A 17,128-nucleotide genomic window follows, 5' to 3' on the forward strand; every position below is an offset into this window, starting at 1 on the left:
CATGTCTACAGTCCTCGAACATTAATTCCTGTTGCTCCTCGTCTATTTACAGTAGATTAGATCAGAGGTGGGTACCGAAATTTTCCAAGTGAACGTGAACTCTAAGAAACAATCCAACACATGAATATTTGTACACTGAGCGAAATGAGAAGCTTAAAAAACGAAAGACATTAATGAGTTAATAATTCGTTTTATCGAAAGCCGCCATCGAATAGAAGTCAAGGCTGCAAACCGGTTCTGAGCCGAACCTCGCTAATCCGGTTCGGTTCGGGTTTTTAAGCAATCCGAACCGGATCGCTAACCGAACCTTTGATATTATATACTTTGTGAACCCGAACCTAGGCCAAGCCAATTTTTTAAGCAAAAGGTTCGGTTCGAAAAAAATATCGACAACTAGATTTTCGCGAAAACGATTATCGAGTACTTCAACTCATCGATCTATCAGGTTGATGAAAACATCGACAACTCACTGGAGTTTGTTCATCGTAGTTAATTTGAAAAACTAAATAATTTTAAATAAAAAATTTTCTTGGAGGTTAGTCGCGCGAAAACAAAATAAGTTCACTTAAATTATATTATAACATAAAAATCATAAAATAATAAGTCAACTTAAAGTAAATTTAGACTTTTATAAAATTAAATTTTTTTAACTTACTTCGTCATAAAAATCAAGATAAATTATATACAATAAAAATATTTTTTTTTTGCATAAAATTGAACCAAGGCTCGAACCCAATTCTTGGGTTTAGGAGGTATTTAAACCGGTTTACGAACCGAGCCTAAGCATTACTCTGTGGTTCGAATCATCGAACCGAACCTTTACCAAAATTTTGGTGGTTTGCAGCCTTGATAGAAGTAAATTCATTTCTACCACTGTTCTAATGCGGTGTTGTTGTTAAGCTCGTCGACAACGATAAATTTGACATCCGGGCGCCAATTGGCCATAATAACGAAAAGAGCCCGGTGAGCTCAGTGAGTCACTAGCTGTCCACCCCTGAATTTGATGATTGAAATTAAGTCTAATCTTAGGAGTATACATAACAGAATGGGAGCCTCCCATCCCCCTCTTAACGTATCATGTGCAGCTTCCACCGGAGCACAAAGTACGCAATGATCCTGAGGGCAAAGAAGATACCTATCAGGGCAACTGCATCGACCCAGAAACGTGCATCCTCCATTGACATCCACTCCAGGAATTTCTTAGGTACACGATGATGACAATAGATCTCGTTACAATGTAACTTGGCGCGATCCATGCCATAAATCGAAACCATGGCACCTTTAAAGATATTTCATAGATGAATTTCCTATTTAAGTGAAATTTGGAAAAAAAAGTTCTTACCCTCGAATCCATAGCGCACGTAGCTGACATATGTCACCCATTGGAGATACGCGGGTATGGTATCGAAGTTGACAAAGAAACCCGAGAATAGAATTGTTGGAATCGTCGTGACGGGACCAAGAAATACTCCAGTCTCAATATTCATTCCAGCACCGATAAGCAGACCCAAAGATTGAGCCACCAGAGAGTTGAGCACGCAGATTAGCACAAACATTGAGATGCGCTCTATTTCCATGGGCTGAGAGGTTAAGTAGTAAACGACCAAGACAAAAACACTCGAGAAGACAATCTGCAAAATGTGATGAGGGAGGCTTCGACATTATTTGGGTTTTTTCTATAGTCATAATCTTAACTCACCTGAAATGGAATGTCAGCAATGGTTTTAGCAAAGTAGAAAGCCTTGAGAGAGTACCAATAATTGAGATGCTCCCTCACAAACACCGACATCTCCGTTGGAACTGCAAGAGATCAAATAATAAAAACCATATATTAATGGAAAGGAAGTAAAAGGTTCCTAATGCAAATGAGGATGGAAATGAAACGACAATAAAAACCATTCAGAGCACAAAAACCATTGGAAAAATCTAGTGCATTAATAGCACTAAAAAATTAACTTTATTTCTACGCCTGTAGAATTTTTTGTTTCTTGACTACAATCGCTCGAATTAATACAAAACATTTTATATTTTGAATATTCCTAATTGTTGTCTTCTCAATTCTTTTTCCGAGCTTCTTTATTACTTATGTTGTAGTTTAGTTTTTTAAATATTTACTTTCCGATTTTTGCTGAATCGCTCGGTTTTTTAATAAAATTTCTTTTCTTTTTGGATTGTTGTAATATTTTCCTTCCTAATAATTATTTCCTAACTACTAATTTCTCAGTATGGATTCATGCATTTGAGTTGCAAAAAATATCTCTCGATTAAAGTTTAACTGGACTTCGAGAAAATTGACCTTAGTGTTATTTGCAAAAGTTCTTTTAGGATATCGAAGGTGCCACTTACATGTTAGAATGGTGGGCATCATGGCCGTGAAAGTGGTGAATAAGGAGACAAAGAAGATGCAGCCGGCATTGCTCATGATCTTGCTGGCCTCGTTGCCCACATCATAGTAGATCATGCCGATAATGGCGCCGACAATGATATGAGAGGCCAGACGCATGTGAGTCAACATCTTGTCTCGCATGATTGTGCGGAATGATCGCTTAAGGAGTATCCAGAATTGTGTCCAGCCGCTGGTTGGGAAACCTGTCTTATTCGGCAGCGTGACGACACTCTCATGAGAATCGAGAAGTGAGGTCATACAACCGACTACGGCATTTGTTCCCCCGGAAACGGCCTTCTGACTTTGACCTCCTTTGGAGGAACTGAAGCTGCAGCTGTCCTCGTTGGTGGTGGGCATGTTGATGACGCTGCAGTCGGAATTCTGGGACTGCTGTGCCTCCAGCATCGGTGGTTTCAGTTCGCTAAGTTCATCCGCATCATCGGCAATTGTCTCTAGAGTTTTTAGCGGCTTCTCATCCTCCAGCGTGATCGTGGCGGCAGCTGTCGTGCTTGCTGTGATATTGTTGCCACTGCAATTGTCATTTCCACTTCCGTTTCCCTTGATGATGTCATTGGCAATGCCCTTGATTCCGTATTCTTTGTGCATGTATTTCTTGCAAATTCCGCTCTTGACGGCTTCGACCAGCTTGGGAACGGCCTCGCCATACTCACCGGAAGCGACTTCGAGCACGTAATCAGCGGGATTATGATACGAGGGGCATTCGTAGCCCAGGGATGACAAGTACGGTACCAGACCATGCACTCGCCCCTCGTAGACACATTGACCCTGGGCCAACAGGTAAAGATGATCGAATTTCTCGAAAAGACGAGCCGATGGTTGATGAATTGTGCAGACAATTGTGCGACCGCCGCGTGCCAACGATTTGAGCAGTGAAATTAGCTGAAAACAGGTGGAGCTGTCCAGCCCTGAAGTTGGTTCATCGAAAAACATGACCGGGGGATTGTTAACCAGCTCCAGGGCAATCGATAAACGCTTCCGCTGACCTCCCGACAGATTGCAGGTGAGCGTATTGACCGACTCCTTTAGGCCAATAGTTTCCAGTATCTCCTCGACCACAACGCACTTGGCATAATTGATCATGTTCTTGCCCAGCTTTAGATTAGCAGCCACCATCATTGCCTCCTTCACTGTGAGGTTCGCTATGAGCACATCGTCCTGCATTATGTAACAGGAGAGTTTACGGAATCGTCGCAGATTTCTCTCCTTGCTGTTGATCATCACCGATCCGCTCAACTGGGAGGTTCTGCAAGAGATTAAGTTGAAGTTAAACTGCAGCTCATAAGAATTACGAATATTTTTGTAGTAATTACATTAATGAAAATAACAAAACCAAAATAGGGATGAAAAAGGAAGCATAATTTATAAAAATAAACAAAAATATAATACCCGCTACAAAGGTATTAAAAAGCAGTCTGAGTCTAAATTAGGAAATTAAAGTAAGATAAAAAATAAACTCAGCATACAACATTTATTTTAATTAATATTAGGCAACGTAGATATGATATATATATTTAATTTTTCCAACTATAATTTCCAAGTAACATTATTCACAATTGTATCTTCTTAATTATTATTGTCAAATTATATGCTGTCTAGTAAAACCCGTTATTTAAAACTTAAGGGAGAAGGAGGCATATTCGACCCTATAAAGTATTTATATTCTTGATCAGCATAAACAGCCGAGTCAAGCGATTTAAACTCAGAGACTATAAGCAATGGCGTTGAAGCAGGTCAAGATTTTTTTAAATTTTTGCCACGCCTCCTTCCACCCACGCAAACTGCGAAAGACTGCCGCGCCTACAGTTTTTAAGATAACACTTTTTTGTGGTAACTATCATTATCTATTATCCCACTTAATCGCAGCAAGATCGGACATTTAGAACGCCAGTAATGGGTAATTAAAGTTATTAATAATTAAAGCAAATTCTCGACTATCGCCTTTCCGACTAGTTTTTGATATTTGATATTTTATGTTATTTCGTTGGTATTCTTGGTAATATTTTAATCAACTGTTGATCAGTTGAAGAACTAAACTTACTTGTAGCCCGCAAGGATGTTCATTAGTGTGCTTTTGCCAGCTCCGGAGGGTCCCATGATGGCCGTTATCTGTCCATTGCGAAATTTCCCCGAGACGCTCTTCAAAATGGTCTTGAAACCACGTATGTGCCCATCCGGAACAGAGTAGGAGATATCACAGAACTCAATGTCGACCGGCGGACGTTGTGGCAGATGTGATAACGATATCGTACCTTTTTTCTGTCCATTGGGACTGTTGTTTTGGATCTTGGGAGCCAGCACATGGTTGTTCGTATTCACTCTACCATTGCACAGATTATTCTGTGAGCTGCAAAGAAAAAACAAAGACATGAATCAATAATTGTTAGATCGGCCTAATATAATTGCGGCCTACTTGAGCCAACATGGAGCACAGTCTTCGGGTCGTTGCAACGCGCTCACGCAACCATTTTTGGTCAGTTTCGTTTGGACAAAGGACAGCGAACGCTGCGTACGTTGCAAGTTGCTCTTGGCCACATCCTGCAACATTTCCGCATAGGCATCCACGTACACAGAGCGCCTGCGTTGGGCGTCCTGTGTGGATGCCTCAAAGTACGAATTCTGTACGCCAGGGGAATGTTGTGATTGCTGATGTTGCATAAAACTGTTGTTGCTGTCAACGCTGCTGCAGCTGATTAATGTTAGCTCCAAGCTGTTTGGCATACTCTTAGCATTTGCTTTTCCTATTGCTATTTATTTTCACACACTTACAGACTCATTATAATTTATACTTGTCGAGAAAAAGGTGATTTTGATGGAGAGACGCGAATTATCCCCACTGTGCTTTGAAAATTGTATTTTTATTATTAACGATCTTCCTTTTTAGTCGCATTCAGACTGGGTATTTTTAATAATAATAGTGGTTATTTTGAGATGATTAAAACATTACAGAAATGTGGACAGTCAGTGAAATTTTTTTGCTTTTTAAAACTATGCTACCTCTTTACTCTGGTAAGCACATTCTGTTTTATCAATTGCTGTTCGACAGAGCTAAGTGAGCAATAGTCCAATCAATCAACCGCTATCAGCATCGCTGAGCCGGAAGATTCATACGTCTGCCACCCCCATCCCGTATCTGTGACCCACTCAGCCACCATCGGTAATTTTTATAAGGGGCAAAGTTCGGCATACTTTTCATTCATAAAATGCCGTGTGATACTCGTAGTCATTCAATCATGACAGAATGAATGGTACTCGTACGTGTTCATAAATATGCTGAACTATTGATTTATTACCAAAGTGTGCCGACTTTACGACAATTACCTATACGCTAAGGCGACCAACTTGAATAACATAATATATTTTCGGGTGCAAACTATTTAAGATTGATTGATGAAGCATATTGTATATTACTAACTAAGCTGACTTTGTAAAAACTCAACCGGTTATGGAATGTCTTTATGATAATGATTTGGCCTCTAAAGTCATTTAACACTCCCACTTTATTAATTTTCTTAAAAATACAATTTTCTCAAAAATTGTTAAATTGACTCAATACTTCTCCTTGCGTGTTTTTCGAAAATTTTTTTATAAAATTTTAAATCTTAATTTTTTTACATTTATAAAACTTGTTGTTTCCCGAAAAATATTAGTTACTTATAATTTATATATTAAAAGAAAAAAATAAAAATTTATCCTATTCCTTTTCTCATATTTTTATAAAAAATCATCTCAAATTATTCAAAAATTGTGACTCATACGATCAAAACTGAATTTTCACAGAAATTGCCGTTTTGATCAGCTTAAATTTGTATAAATGATTTTTATTTCCAAAAATTGTCGAGCTTGAATTTTCATAATATTGATAGGTTACTAGCAGATCATCATATCATAACTGTTTAAAAATATGGTTGCAAGTATGACCGCTTTACGAAACATGGTAGAGGAAATCTCTCGATTGCTGCGATTTGACTTGTCTAAATGTTCATATCCATCCGGCTTAGTTTATTGTATTGTTCTTGTTGCTACAGCTTATCATTCGTTAACAGATGCTATACCATGTCATGTCATAATATTTATATTAATTATCAACCAATAAAAGATTATTGTTTTACTCTCACAGTTGGACCTTTTGAATAGCTAAAGTGGGTGGTCTAATTTGGATGAGATAAATACTTGGAAGAATAATCATTAGATTAATGAAGCAATTGAAATTCTTGAATAGTTTCAATACCTTATGTAGTTACCAATTGTAATTTTATACGAAACACACATTTGTCAATAAGCTTTGCGGATAACAATTATCTTTGGCTACAGTTTTCCAAATACGCAATCGCCAATTACTAGCAAGCAACGCTGGAAATAATGATATAAAATTGGCAGAGATCGTGGCACAGACCAGTCTATAAACGGTTTGTATACAGCTGAGAGCAATGTCCGTCAAGTCAGCTGTTGTCTATTCGAGTCTTACCAATACCAATACCAATAACAAAACAAAAAACAAAATTCGATTGTTGCCAACACAAACAAACGACACGACGTCAACGTCATTGACTCATTTGTGTTTATAATTTTGCAGTTTGCTTTTAGTTTTGCGGAGTCGCTTGCTTTTGATACGATAAAAACGAGTACGCGTACTGGTAACTCCCTCCCCTCTTCTTTCCTCGTATCCAACATCGAGAACCAGAAAGAGAAAGAGAAACGAAACCATTGCCATCTGCTGGCCAGCATTGTGAGACCCGTCTGTCTATCGTGAATCGTTTCCCGCGAATTTCTCGGTGCTCGTGCACCCAACTGGGTACATTTTAAGTGCACATGTACTTGCTTTGCACTCAGAAGCCCCTTGGCTTCGTTCAGTGCATGTTAATGTTAACGAACCCAACGAAGCCCCAAGCGAACTTGTCGAACAACAACAACAACATCACATCAACACTTTGTGTTTGTCCGTCTTGCAAAATGCACACAACAAAGTGTCCAAAGAAAGACAGGCCAACTGTACGGACATTGGGAATTCTTTCTTTGTGTGGGTCAGGAGTGAATCGAGTGCTCTTTTTAGTAGCTGCTCAGTTGGTGGATTACAGCAAATTAGCCAACCAGCAATAAAACAATTGAGCAAGTAGTCGAGTATGCTCGACTAGGAGATACTTAGTATTTATTATTAAGAAGATTAGCATGTTGGTGATCGCAAGTTAAAGTTATGAGTTTAAAGGAATTAAACCCGAAGACAATTATATTAGTATGGATTTATACAACCTTGAAAAGTATACATTTTTATAATACAAAAAATCGACTCATACTACTGGAATTTTCTGGAAAAGGATAAGTTTTTATTTTTAATTTGAAATATTAAAGTTTAGAATCAGTATTAAATCTTTTGGAATTAGGTGCTCGACTGGGAAATACTAAGTATTTAATTTCGATAACAGTATGATTTTAAAAACTTACATTTAAAAGGCAGTATTTATTATTCTACCCCAATTTACTTATCTATTTACTACTTCCTGACTATAAATAAGCTTACTATTTATTTTTGATAGCACATTTTAAGATATTATTATTAGATTTAAATGAAAAATAAATTGACAATTAAGTTGAATTATATCCTGCATTGCTCATTTAATGGGCACAGTGGGTGCGATAAGTGCTTATCAGTTTTTGTGCCCTGTAATTGTTGCCATGTTCCTGCTGCCAATTTAAACTGCCGTTATACTATTATTATATTGATTGATTAGCGGCTAATAAAACAGCTGCTACTGTTTCAAGACTTCAAGCTGCTCGTGGTTCTACATTAATTGAACTTTGGCTAGCTGGGTCAGACTTAGCTACATTGTTGTTATTAGCACTGATTAAGGCTAACCGGAAATATCAGCTGGTGTAAAAAAACATTAGATCATCTGGGCTTAGCGACAGTTAAGCATTTTATAGCGAATAGCTGGGTAACTGAGCTGATTTTGCTAATCTAAACGAAAGTCATATTCATTGTTACTCATATAGCTACGCGTATGAGTTTGTTGTTGGCATAACTGGGGACTATCGTACTTAAAAACATAGTTGTTTTCAATTATGAAGACAGTTCCAGCTTGGGCACCAATTGTTTATGGTTTTGCAAATCCCCCAAATAAAACGTAAGATAACGTAAACAACGAAAACCGATAACTTTGTTGAGTTCATTGAATGATGATAGCACAGTGGGGTTAAACCTACACCAAGGAAGTACAAAGACTGCGCAGTTTTAACTCATAGGATTTCCGAATAATTTTGTAAGAGTTGTAAAACCAAAATATATAAAATAAAGTAAAGTTATTCCTTTATTTCGGATAATTCTAGATAATACTACAAGTATTTCGAATACTTATTCAAAATATTAAACAGCTGTCTTAAAGGCTAATTTAAAAAGACTTTTTTAATTTGCTGTCCCTTCAATTTGAATTTCTCTAATATTATTCCAAATTTGTATTTCCTATTTGGTATTCATTTTATTATTATGGGTCGAAATTCTTATAGGGAATTCATTGAATGATAATAGCATTGTGGGATTAAAACTACGTGCACCGAGAGAACTTCAGGACTGCCCAGTTAATAAACAAGTATCTTAGACAGAGTATTATCCAATGTTAGTTTATTCAGTCGAGAATAGGATAGTGAACGGTTGCACCTTGTTACTCGATAGACGAGTTGACCTCGAAGTGTGGGAAAAGGTCAACGTGTCGGACTTTTATGGCTGCCTTGACGCGGGTCGCACAATGCCTTCGAGGATTCGCAAGCTGACAGGAATTAGCAACTTAGCAACTGCGACGCCCAACTGTCTGTCAGGTTTTTATATTTGTGATTTTTTTTTGTTTGTTTTTTTCTCGTGAATTTATGGCCCTGCATTGAACCATTGCTCTCTCCGTGTCGTCGCAACTTTGAATTGCATAATCATAATCGTAGTACGTTCCGACCGAAAGGTTGCCGACTTTAAAAGCCGAAGTGCGTCAACACCGCGAACCGTTTAAATATTATATACAAGTTCCTCATTCTTCTAATATGCACATAAATAAATCGAAGCACCGAAAAGAAACTGATAAATGGAATGAAAATATAAAACACCAACGCAATATGACCGTAAGGTACCCGCAGAGAACTGAACTGAATTCAACTCAACTCAACTGAAACTAAAACTAAAACTGAAACTGACTACAGTAAAGTTTGGACAACTTGTCGGCTTGTTCGATTTTTACCAGCCCGCGGCTTCGTCGTTGCCACGAGGAGCCGTCTATACACAGAGAGAAAAACTCCGGACTAACTTTCACTTCAAAAGAAATTAAGTATTTGTTTTAAGATTAAGATTTTAAGATTTGTTAATAAATACGAAACTCAGAAACTGAGCCCAAAAGTTCTATAACCAAGTACAAATAATATGTAAAAGGAATCTTAATTAAGTAAATCTCAAAATTCGAAGAGATTTTTAGCAGCGAATACTTACAGAACTAGTTTGTAAAATTTCAAATCAATACGATGTTGAGGCTATATAATATTTCAAATATCGAAATCCACGATTTTAGACATTTTTTTCTTAACTTCAAATCAGGTTTGAAATATGTAAGTACGAAATAAATAATTATTTCTCTTAGTGTAGTATAAAAGTGGCTTGTCTAAGAGTTCAAATACTCTTTCCGATTCAGAGGAGTATTGCGCCTGTCGCAAGGTCTTTCGAGCTAAAAGTATGTCCTAACAACATACATATGCTATTGACTTGCGAAAAGAGTATAAGAGTGGGGCGTTTTTCCTTTATCCGCTTCGCTTTTTCTATTGTTTCTGACAATGGACATTTCGCTTTTTTCGCCTTGTGCTGTTGTATTCACAGTTACATATTTATTTCACTGTTAGTCGGCAGTTCTTGTCGTTGCTCATACGACATGTTGGCTCATTCGATGGGAATAAGTGTGTGTGTATTATTTATGACAGTGCCGACAATAACGAATCAGAATACAGAAATTTCTTGAAGGGAAAAAAATATGTATGAAAGGCATTTAAAATGCTTTTTCTATGAGTGTGCTTGGCCCGAGGACTTTAAGGAATTACGGAAAAGTCCAGCTATTCAGTTGTTGCATCGACCATTTTAATTACACAATTACACATTGAGGGGCGTCAACGGTGTGACATTGATTTGAGCGTGGGTGTTTCAGTGTTCTATTAGATTTTCTATTAGAATTTTAATTACGGTGGGGCAGTCTTGTCTGGGCAGTCTTGTCTGTCCAAGGTCGAACAGCTGGTAACATAATGGAGGTAAAAGCTTCCTCGTGTGTGACACACGTATCGCTACCAACCACTAGGAGAACCATTTAAGTCACATTTTCACACATTGCACAAAAGCTGAAGGATATTAAGCTGATTAGATTGAACAGACAAGTCTGTCCGTCTGACAGTGCATGTAGTGCAACAAGACCCCATTCCCGAGAAATTGTAGTTGATAAATCAGTCTGATACTTAAACTTAATATGCAACTCAATATACGAATTTTTACAACTAAAACTAGGAATATTACAATTTGCATACTGAAATGAGGAGCACAAATCTTTACAGCTTGTACTTAGAATATTTCACTTAGTTAAAAATATTAGATAATATGCAATTAGGACAAAAATTAAGTCGCAAAATTTAGGTTAATGTAAATTCAAGCATATTCTATTGATTTTAATTAAAACATGTTCGATTTCGACTACTGCAATATTCCCTTAAAGTGTTTTTTAAAACGAATCAAAAAAGTTATACAACTATTTAAAAGAAAAAATAGTATTGCAGTTAAATTAATTTAAAGTTTCTTCTTGTACTTTGAACTTTTATTAGTTTTTACAAAAATATGCGGAAATCTCAAATATGTTTTACCACAGTGAAAAGATTTGTATTTAAAGACGTCGCTTGCACATTTCTCAGGACGCAGTTCTCACGCGATTTGTGCTGCTCCTTAAAACAAGAGAGCTCGACTCAAGGCGGTTGAAGCCTGGAGGCAAGCTACATTTGTTGAATGTCTTGTCTATCGATTTTTTTCCTTAGAAGGGCGCACCTTTTGCGTGTATTGTCCGCATCGCTGGAATGTTGAAAATTAGCTAAAGATGACATTCTGGCAGACTGCCCTAGTTAATATTAGCCAGTTCAATTAGCTATTCATAACACACCCATTTTTTCCATTTTTGGAACTTTTGATTTATGTAGCAACTGAACAAAGTGAGCGCTAAAGTGTCCTGGCGTGATTTGGCTGATTAGCCAGATACTTTAAATAGAAAATACGACCTAATGACAAGAGTTCCCTATATGAACTTGCCACTCTTAAGAGACTATTTGGGTCAACATGAAATTAATCTCACAAATATAGGACGCTTACCGTATTTAATTCCAGTTTTTATGTCTATTTTGGAAGAATTTTTAAAGAATGAAGAAATGCGAATACTAATTTGAACGGAACCAAAGTAAGAATGAAACAAAAGAAAGTATTCATTAGGAATTTCAATGCAAAATACATTCAGAAAACGAAAAAAAAATTAAGTCAGATTAGGAAAATTTGGAAAAGTATATTAATAATATAATGAAATAAAGCATTGATTTTTTTTCGTTTTGTTATTCTAATATTTGTATGGTATCTTTTGGTTCAACATAAAAAGAAGTTCACAAATATCTAACGCTTATCTGGTGCTTTTCCTTGACTGAAGTTATCTATTCCTATTGCCATTTCCATGTCCATGTCCATTCTCATTCCCAAGACAATCATAATCTGTGATAATCCTATTAACTTTCGTTCTAATTTAAATGATGAAATCGCCCGTTGAATTGTACTCACCCATAGTTAGAATTGGTTTGCTTCAAGTCGTTGGTCTTCTGGAGGGGCAGTGCCTGCAGCTGATTTAATAAGGGAACTGGCTCAGGCTTGGCATTCCCTGTGCCTGTGACTGATCCTTCCTCTCTTGTTGTGACTCCTGTTGTTGTTGTTGGTTTCGTTTCTCCAATGGTTGTGCTGTTATTACAGCTCTTGTAGAGAACTGCACTGAGAGCTGTTGCACTTGCAGTTGACGTTGACGTGGACGTTGATGTGGATGCTATCTTGGCAGGCAGTATGACGGCGCTGGATCCATTTTCCTTGTCCACAAGTGGCACATTTGAAGCATGCAACTCATCCATGGCTTACAACTCGAAAGTCTGTGAATCACTGTGAATGTCTATATTCAGTTTATTCAATTACAATAGGCATTAGGATGTGTCAGTCATTCAGTGCTTGGATGTTCTCCCATAAGAGTTTTTGCTTTAGTTTTATTTTTTTTGGCGTTCCCTCTATTTACATATGAATTTCTGCGTGAGGTGCTCGTTTATTCACGTGTACATTGAATTATTCATTGTTTATCGTTTTCACAATTGCTTGGCATATTTGTTTGTTACGTACTTGGAAGTCAATGAATTATGCAGGTTTCTGTTCTCCTCCTCATTCCAAGCAGCTGCAAAGTAGAAAATTGTTTAGTAAACTTTTAGTTGATTATATTAGAGCAACCTTCTATTCTGTGAAATTCAATACTATTCGCAGGCAGAAACAAAATATATACCTTTAGTCAAGTCCTTTTGACACTAATATAGTCGTAAATTAATTTTAATATATGCGTAAGTTAATTTAAACAAATATTAAATGTATCTGTACATTTTGAACTTCAGTGGATACCTTTAGTTCAAGTTGTCTTAACTTTATACATTTTTTTTTAAATACACGGCTGGAGAGGGACAACAAATTACAGAGAAGTTACAATTTAAATTTTTTCTATCAGTATGTCTATCTGTATCCATTGTTGCCACAACGCCATATGAATACATTTATATAAATCACTCACTAGTTTTCATTTAATGCCAAAATAAACGCTGACAAATTGATGTATACGACAATTTTCAATGTCGTTGATTTTAAATATTCTATGAGTTATCAGAAAATAGGCAAATGTACTGTCATTTCCATACTTTCTGCAAGTACAGAAAGAAAATTGTTTAATCTGCAATTGGAAAACTTTGAAAAACAGTTTCTGTGATGAGATGCCCACACGTGTTTAGGGAAAAGTTTTGAGTTTAGCTGCACCCAGTGCATCGGAATGAGGACTAGATGCTGTCGCAGGTGGCTCTCTGATAAGATTGCAGCTGTGTAGAACCGATTCGCAATTCAGCGTAAAGTCAGACTATAAAGTGCCTCTATATACACTATATAAATTTATTACAGATTTGTTTGCCTCTGCGATTAGCAAAGAATCTGATAAGAGCAATCAATTGACTGGGTTTCTCTTCCTGCTAATCGGTAATGTGTAAAAGACCAATAAACTGCAAATTCCCTTTGTATTTGTTGCTAATCTCTTTTTGGCCTGTCAAGTGTTTTATGTTGGCCGACTTATCGGCTTATCAACACAGCTGCATGTTTGTTAATCATGCTGTTGATGGCAATGACGGTGACAATGATTGCTCCTGGCGCCAGACAAATCATTTACATATGAATGGAACCTAGCTTTGGTCGTGGTCCTACCTTAATATCTTTAAAAGTGGGTTAGTGGTGCACGCAGGGCGCAGGAGCGTGTTATCAATATCAAATAATCTGACCTTTAGCGAACCACAAATAAATGTTTTCTAAGAGTTTACCAAGAATTCTTTGATTACAGATTTTTTTATATTTAGCGTAATATTCATAAACAAATTGTGACTGTAAACAATTAAATGAAAATATTTTGCAAATATTTCTGCCGAGCATGATAGTAAGAGAGAACGAGAGAGAGAAAGAGAGGTGTCCGCAGCGGGAGAGCGACAGAGAGATTAAACAGAACGCACGCGCGCTCAATAGATACAAACGGGAAGGCATTTAAAGATACATTTTTTTTGTTTAAATTAAAATAGGCATGCTGTTTCTATGGCAGCTCTATTACGAGTACGAATACAAGTATGAGTACTCATACTATGTGAGTGAATATTATGTGAGCAAACGTAGGCAAACAATACTGATAATATTTACACATTTGGACGCAGTTTGGGTTAGATATGGGAATCATATGGATACCTAAAAACCCATCAATCAGTTGGTGCTGCTGCATTTCGTCCGCTGCATTATAATTTTTTTTTGTTTATCCGGGGGGTTGAAAAGTGCGTGCAGCAACCACCACGCGGAGAGAAGCACAGAGAACAATTGACGACGCAATTACATTTAACTCCTCGTGTAGTTAACACTATTATTTCTGTTTATAGCTGCTCACCTTAATTCCATAAAATGAAATCCAAGAGTTGCCAGCGCGTAAAACTTGTTCTTATTTTCTTTTTAATAGTTTCTTTTATTTTTGCTGCGTTCGTTCTCGAAAAAGATACAAGATACGTATCTGTTTGGCTAAAGATGAACGTGTTGTTGCTAGTTGCTTTTGCTTTATTTTAGGCCCATTTATATAGCCGAATATTTCACATAAATTTTTGTCTTATTGTTGTCTATTTCACTTCACCTCTCTCTTACACATTTTTCTTAATACGTAATTTTTTTTATATGATTGAAGAAAACGGGTATTGGTAAAGGGAACAGCTGAGTACAGCAGCAGCTGCTTCTCCAGCAATATTGAGAGCTTTATAGCTGACTGTTGTCTTTTTGGGCTAATTTAAGATACCTCAAGAACAACAGAAAAAAAGAATTAAACGTGTTTTTTCATTGGCGGGTCGCGCGACGAGATTTTCCCCAAAGACGGGCTACTTGAGCGCAGCGCGAACGAAAAACAACTAAAACTGCGAACACATTTAATGCTGCTGCTAGGCTACGCGATGTTTTTGTTTCCCTCTCTCACTCAATCTGTGGTGTATCACTCTCTCAGTCAACAGCTTACGCGCTCTTCTGCTCTCGCTTTGTTGCTGTCTGCATGTATGGGTGCGTGTGTGTTAGACCGTGTGGGAGCTCTTAGGCCCAGTATCCAAAAAGTACACACGCCACAGATTGGTGACAATCTCTGTCTGTCCCTTTAAATAGCGAGATATCAGAGTCGGTAAGAGTTATTTAATAATAATTAAGTGTTCACTTAGATTAAGTAAACTAAAAATGATAAAATATCAAGTAGCAAAAGCAATTTTAAAGCCACTTCCTTAAGGTTTGGCTCACGGAATGCTTGATATTTTGTGGATGTTTGCTAAGAACGTCATATCAATCGAAAAGTCATTTATTTTTATTAATAGACTAGTGCAATTGCTTTAGCTACTCAACCCAAAATTCTTAATTTTTTATTTATCGTTTGTTAAAAACAAAACATAAACAAATACTAAATTTATAAATTTAGCTCAAAAATGTTTTTCAGTTTGGTAGTCAAGGAGGGGTTGTCTCTTTGCTTTTTTTTTATTTAATTTTTTTTAATCTGCATGTATATGAGTACTGGGTATCTAGCAGTCGAGCTCCTTTCATACTTGATTATATCTATGTATACATGTGTGTATGTGTACACGAAACGACGTCTCTTTGTTGTTTCGCGAATGGCATTAGGCAGAGAGAAGGGTCCCTCTCTCTCACTCCCTCTCCCGCTCAGTCCCCTGCTCATAGTTGCTTTGTTTGGATGATTCTCAATGTTGCCACACACACAGTTTACGGCCTCTCCCCTTATCTGTTACACGACTGAGCGAGTATGAGTGTATGTGGCAAGCTCTTTTCTGCGCATGTATCATCCATTTCCAGGTGCGTGTATGTGTGTGAGTGAGTACTGCTTCAGCTGACTGTAAACAGCTGATCGTAAACACAAAATAATCGTACCCCATGCCCAAAGCAACAATAACAATCAGTGCAACTGCACTCGATATTCAGATTTCTTTGTTTGTCTTTGGAATTTGGTGTCTCTTTTAATGAGACAATAAACTTATCTATTTTCATTATTCAGTACTTAACACAATTAACTATTCATGTTAACTATGGCACTTTAATAATGCCCCCTCAGGCTTGTCATTTCAAACTGAACTTTGAACTATACGTTGGCTTTGTACCCGACTCGGGATGGCAAACAAAGCAAATGTCGAATGGCCTGAATAAAAAATAAATAATAAAAACAAAACACAATTGTGATTTGCGACGGAGTACCGAATGAGCAATGCAAGTGAGTACACTCACGATCACACTCATACATTCACATATGTGTTTATGTATTTCTATGAAAATATCTAATTCAAACTCTGACCTATCTGTGTGCCATGTGGATTCTAACATTGACCTCATTCTACACATACGATTAATCGTGCTTTGGAATGTAAGTGTGCATACACATATGTACATGACTGTTAGCTAAACGAACTTGAGCTCAACTTACATACTATCAGCAGTCAATTGTTGATGTATTCCAAAACATTTTGCAAGAGAGCGGAAGCAACTTTACATACAGTTAGTTAGATAAATGTTTGGACAACGGAAAAAATATTGACATATTTGCTGTTTTGTTTTCTAGTAGTTAATCTCAATGGATTAGTCACTAGGTAAAAAAAAAAACTAATGGATTTATTTAAAATTTGTTATTCGTCAAAAAATAAAACAGCTTGACACAAATAAATAAGCAAAGGTTTTTTATATTATACAATATAAAATATGTTCAATGTCAAAAGTATTACTTGACATACTGTACATGTACTTACATATTCACTGCGTTTGTATTTTTGGCGTCTGTTTTCGTCACTAGCGTAAACTGCTGTCCACAATAATTTATGCATGATTGAGCATAGATTTTATGTGATCAA

General features: G+C 36.9%; 1 protein-coding gene across 2 annotated transcripts; it reads right to left on the bottom strand.

Moving 5' to 3' along the window:
* Window positions 1-864: 864 nt before the first annotated feature.
* On the bottom strand, window positions 865-15,144 carry LOC117779627 (ATP-binding cassette sub-family G member 1). 2 transcript variants are annotated; one of them, XM_034615888.1, is made up of 8 exons: window positions 14,644-15,144; window positions 12,816-12,867; window positions 12,219-12,584; window positions 4,446-4,751; window positions 2,347-3,650; window positions 1,700-1,800; window positions 1,343-1,631; window positions 865-1,279 (listed from the first exon to the last, which is right to left on the bottom strand). In XM_034615888.1, the coding sequence occupies exons 3-8, from the start codon at window positions 12,554-12,556 to the stop codon at window positions 1,068-1,070; spliced, it is 2,550 nt and encodes an 849-aa protein (XP_034471779.1). In that variant the 5' UTR covers window positions 12,557-12,584; window positions 12,816-12,867; window positions 14,644-15,144; the 3' UTR covers window positions 865-1,067. The 2 variants fall into 2 exon arrangements, with proteins under 2 accessions (XP_034471779.1, XP_034471780.1); XM_034615889.1 differs by lacking the exons at window positions 12,219-12,584; window positions 12,816-12,867; window positions 14,644-15,144 and adding an exon at window positions 4,835-4,998 and having other exon boundaries at window positions 4,446-4,744.
* Window positions 15,145-17,128: the final 1,984 nt, after the last annotated feature.

The sequence above is a fragment of the Drosophila innubila genome (genome assembly GCF_004354385.1).
Source record: "Drosophila innubila isolate TH190305 chromosome 2L unlocalized genomic scaffold, UK_Dinn_1.0 4_B_2L, whole genome shotgun sequence".
Classification (NCBI taxonomy): domain Eukaryota; kingdom Metazoa; phylum Arthropoda; class Insecta; order Diptera; family Drosophilidae; genus Drosophila; species Drosophila innubila.

Coding starts and splice junctions, on each gene's coding strand:
- LOC117779627 (XM_034615888.1), bottom strand. CDS start 12,556: ATGGATGAGTTGCATGCTTCAAATGTGCCACTTGTGGACAAGGAAAAT. Junction 4,752..12,218: donor CAAACCAATTCTAACTATGG/GTGAGTACAATT, acceptor TTTTCTTTGCAG/CTCACAGAATAATCTGTGCA. Junction 1,632..1,699: donor TTGCTGACATTCCATTTCAG/GTGAGTTAAGAT, acceptor CACATTTTGCAG/ATTGTCTTCTCGAGTGTTTT.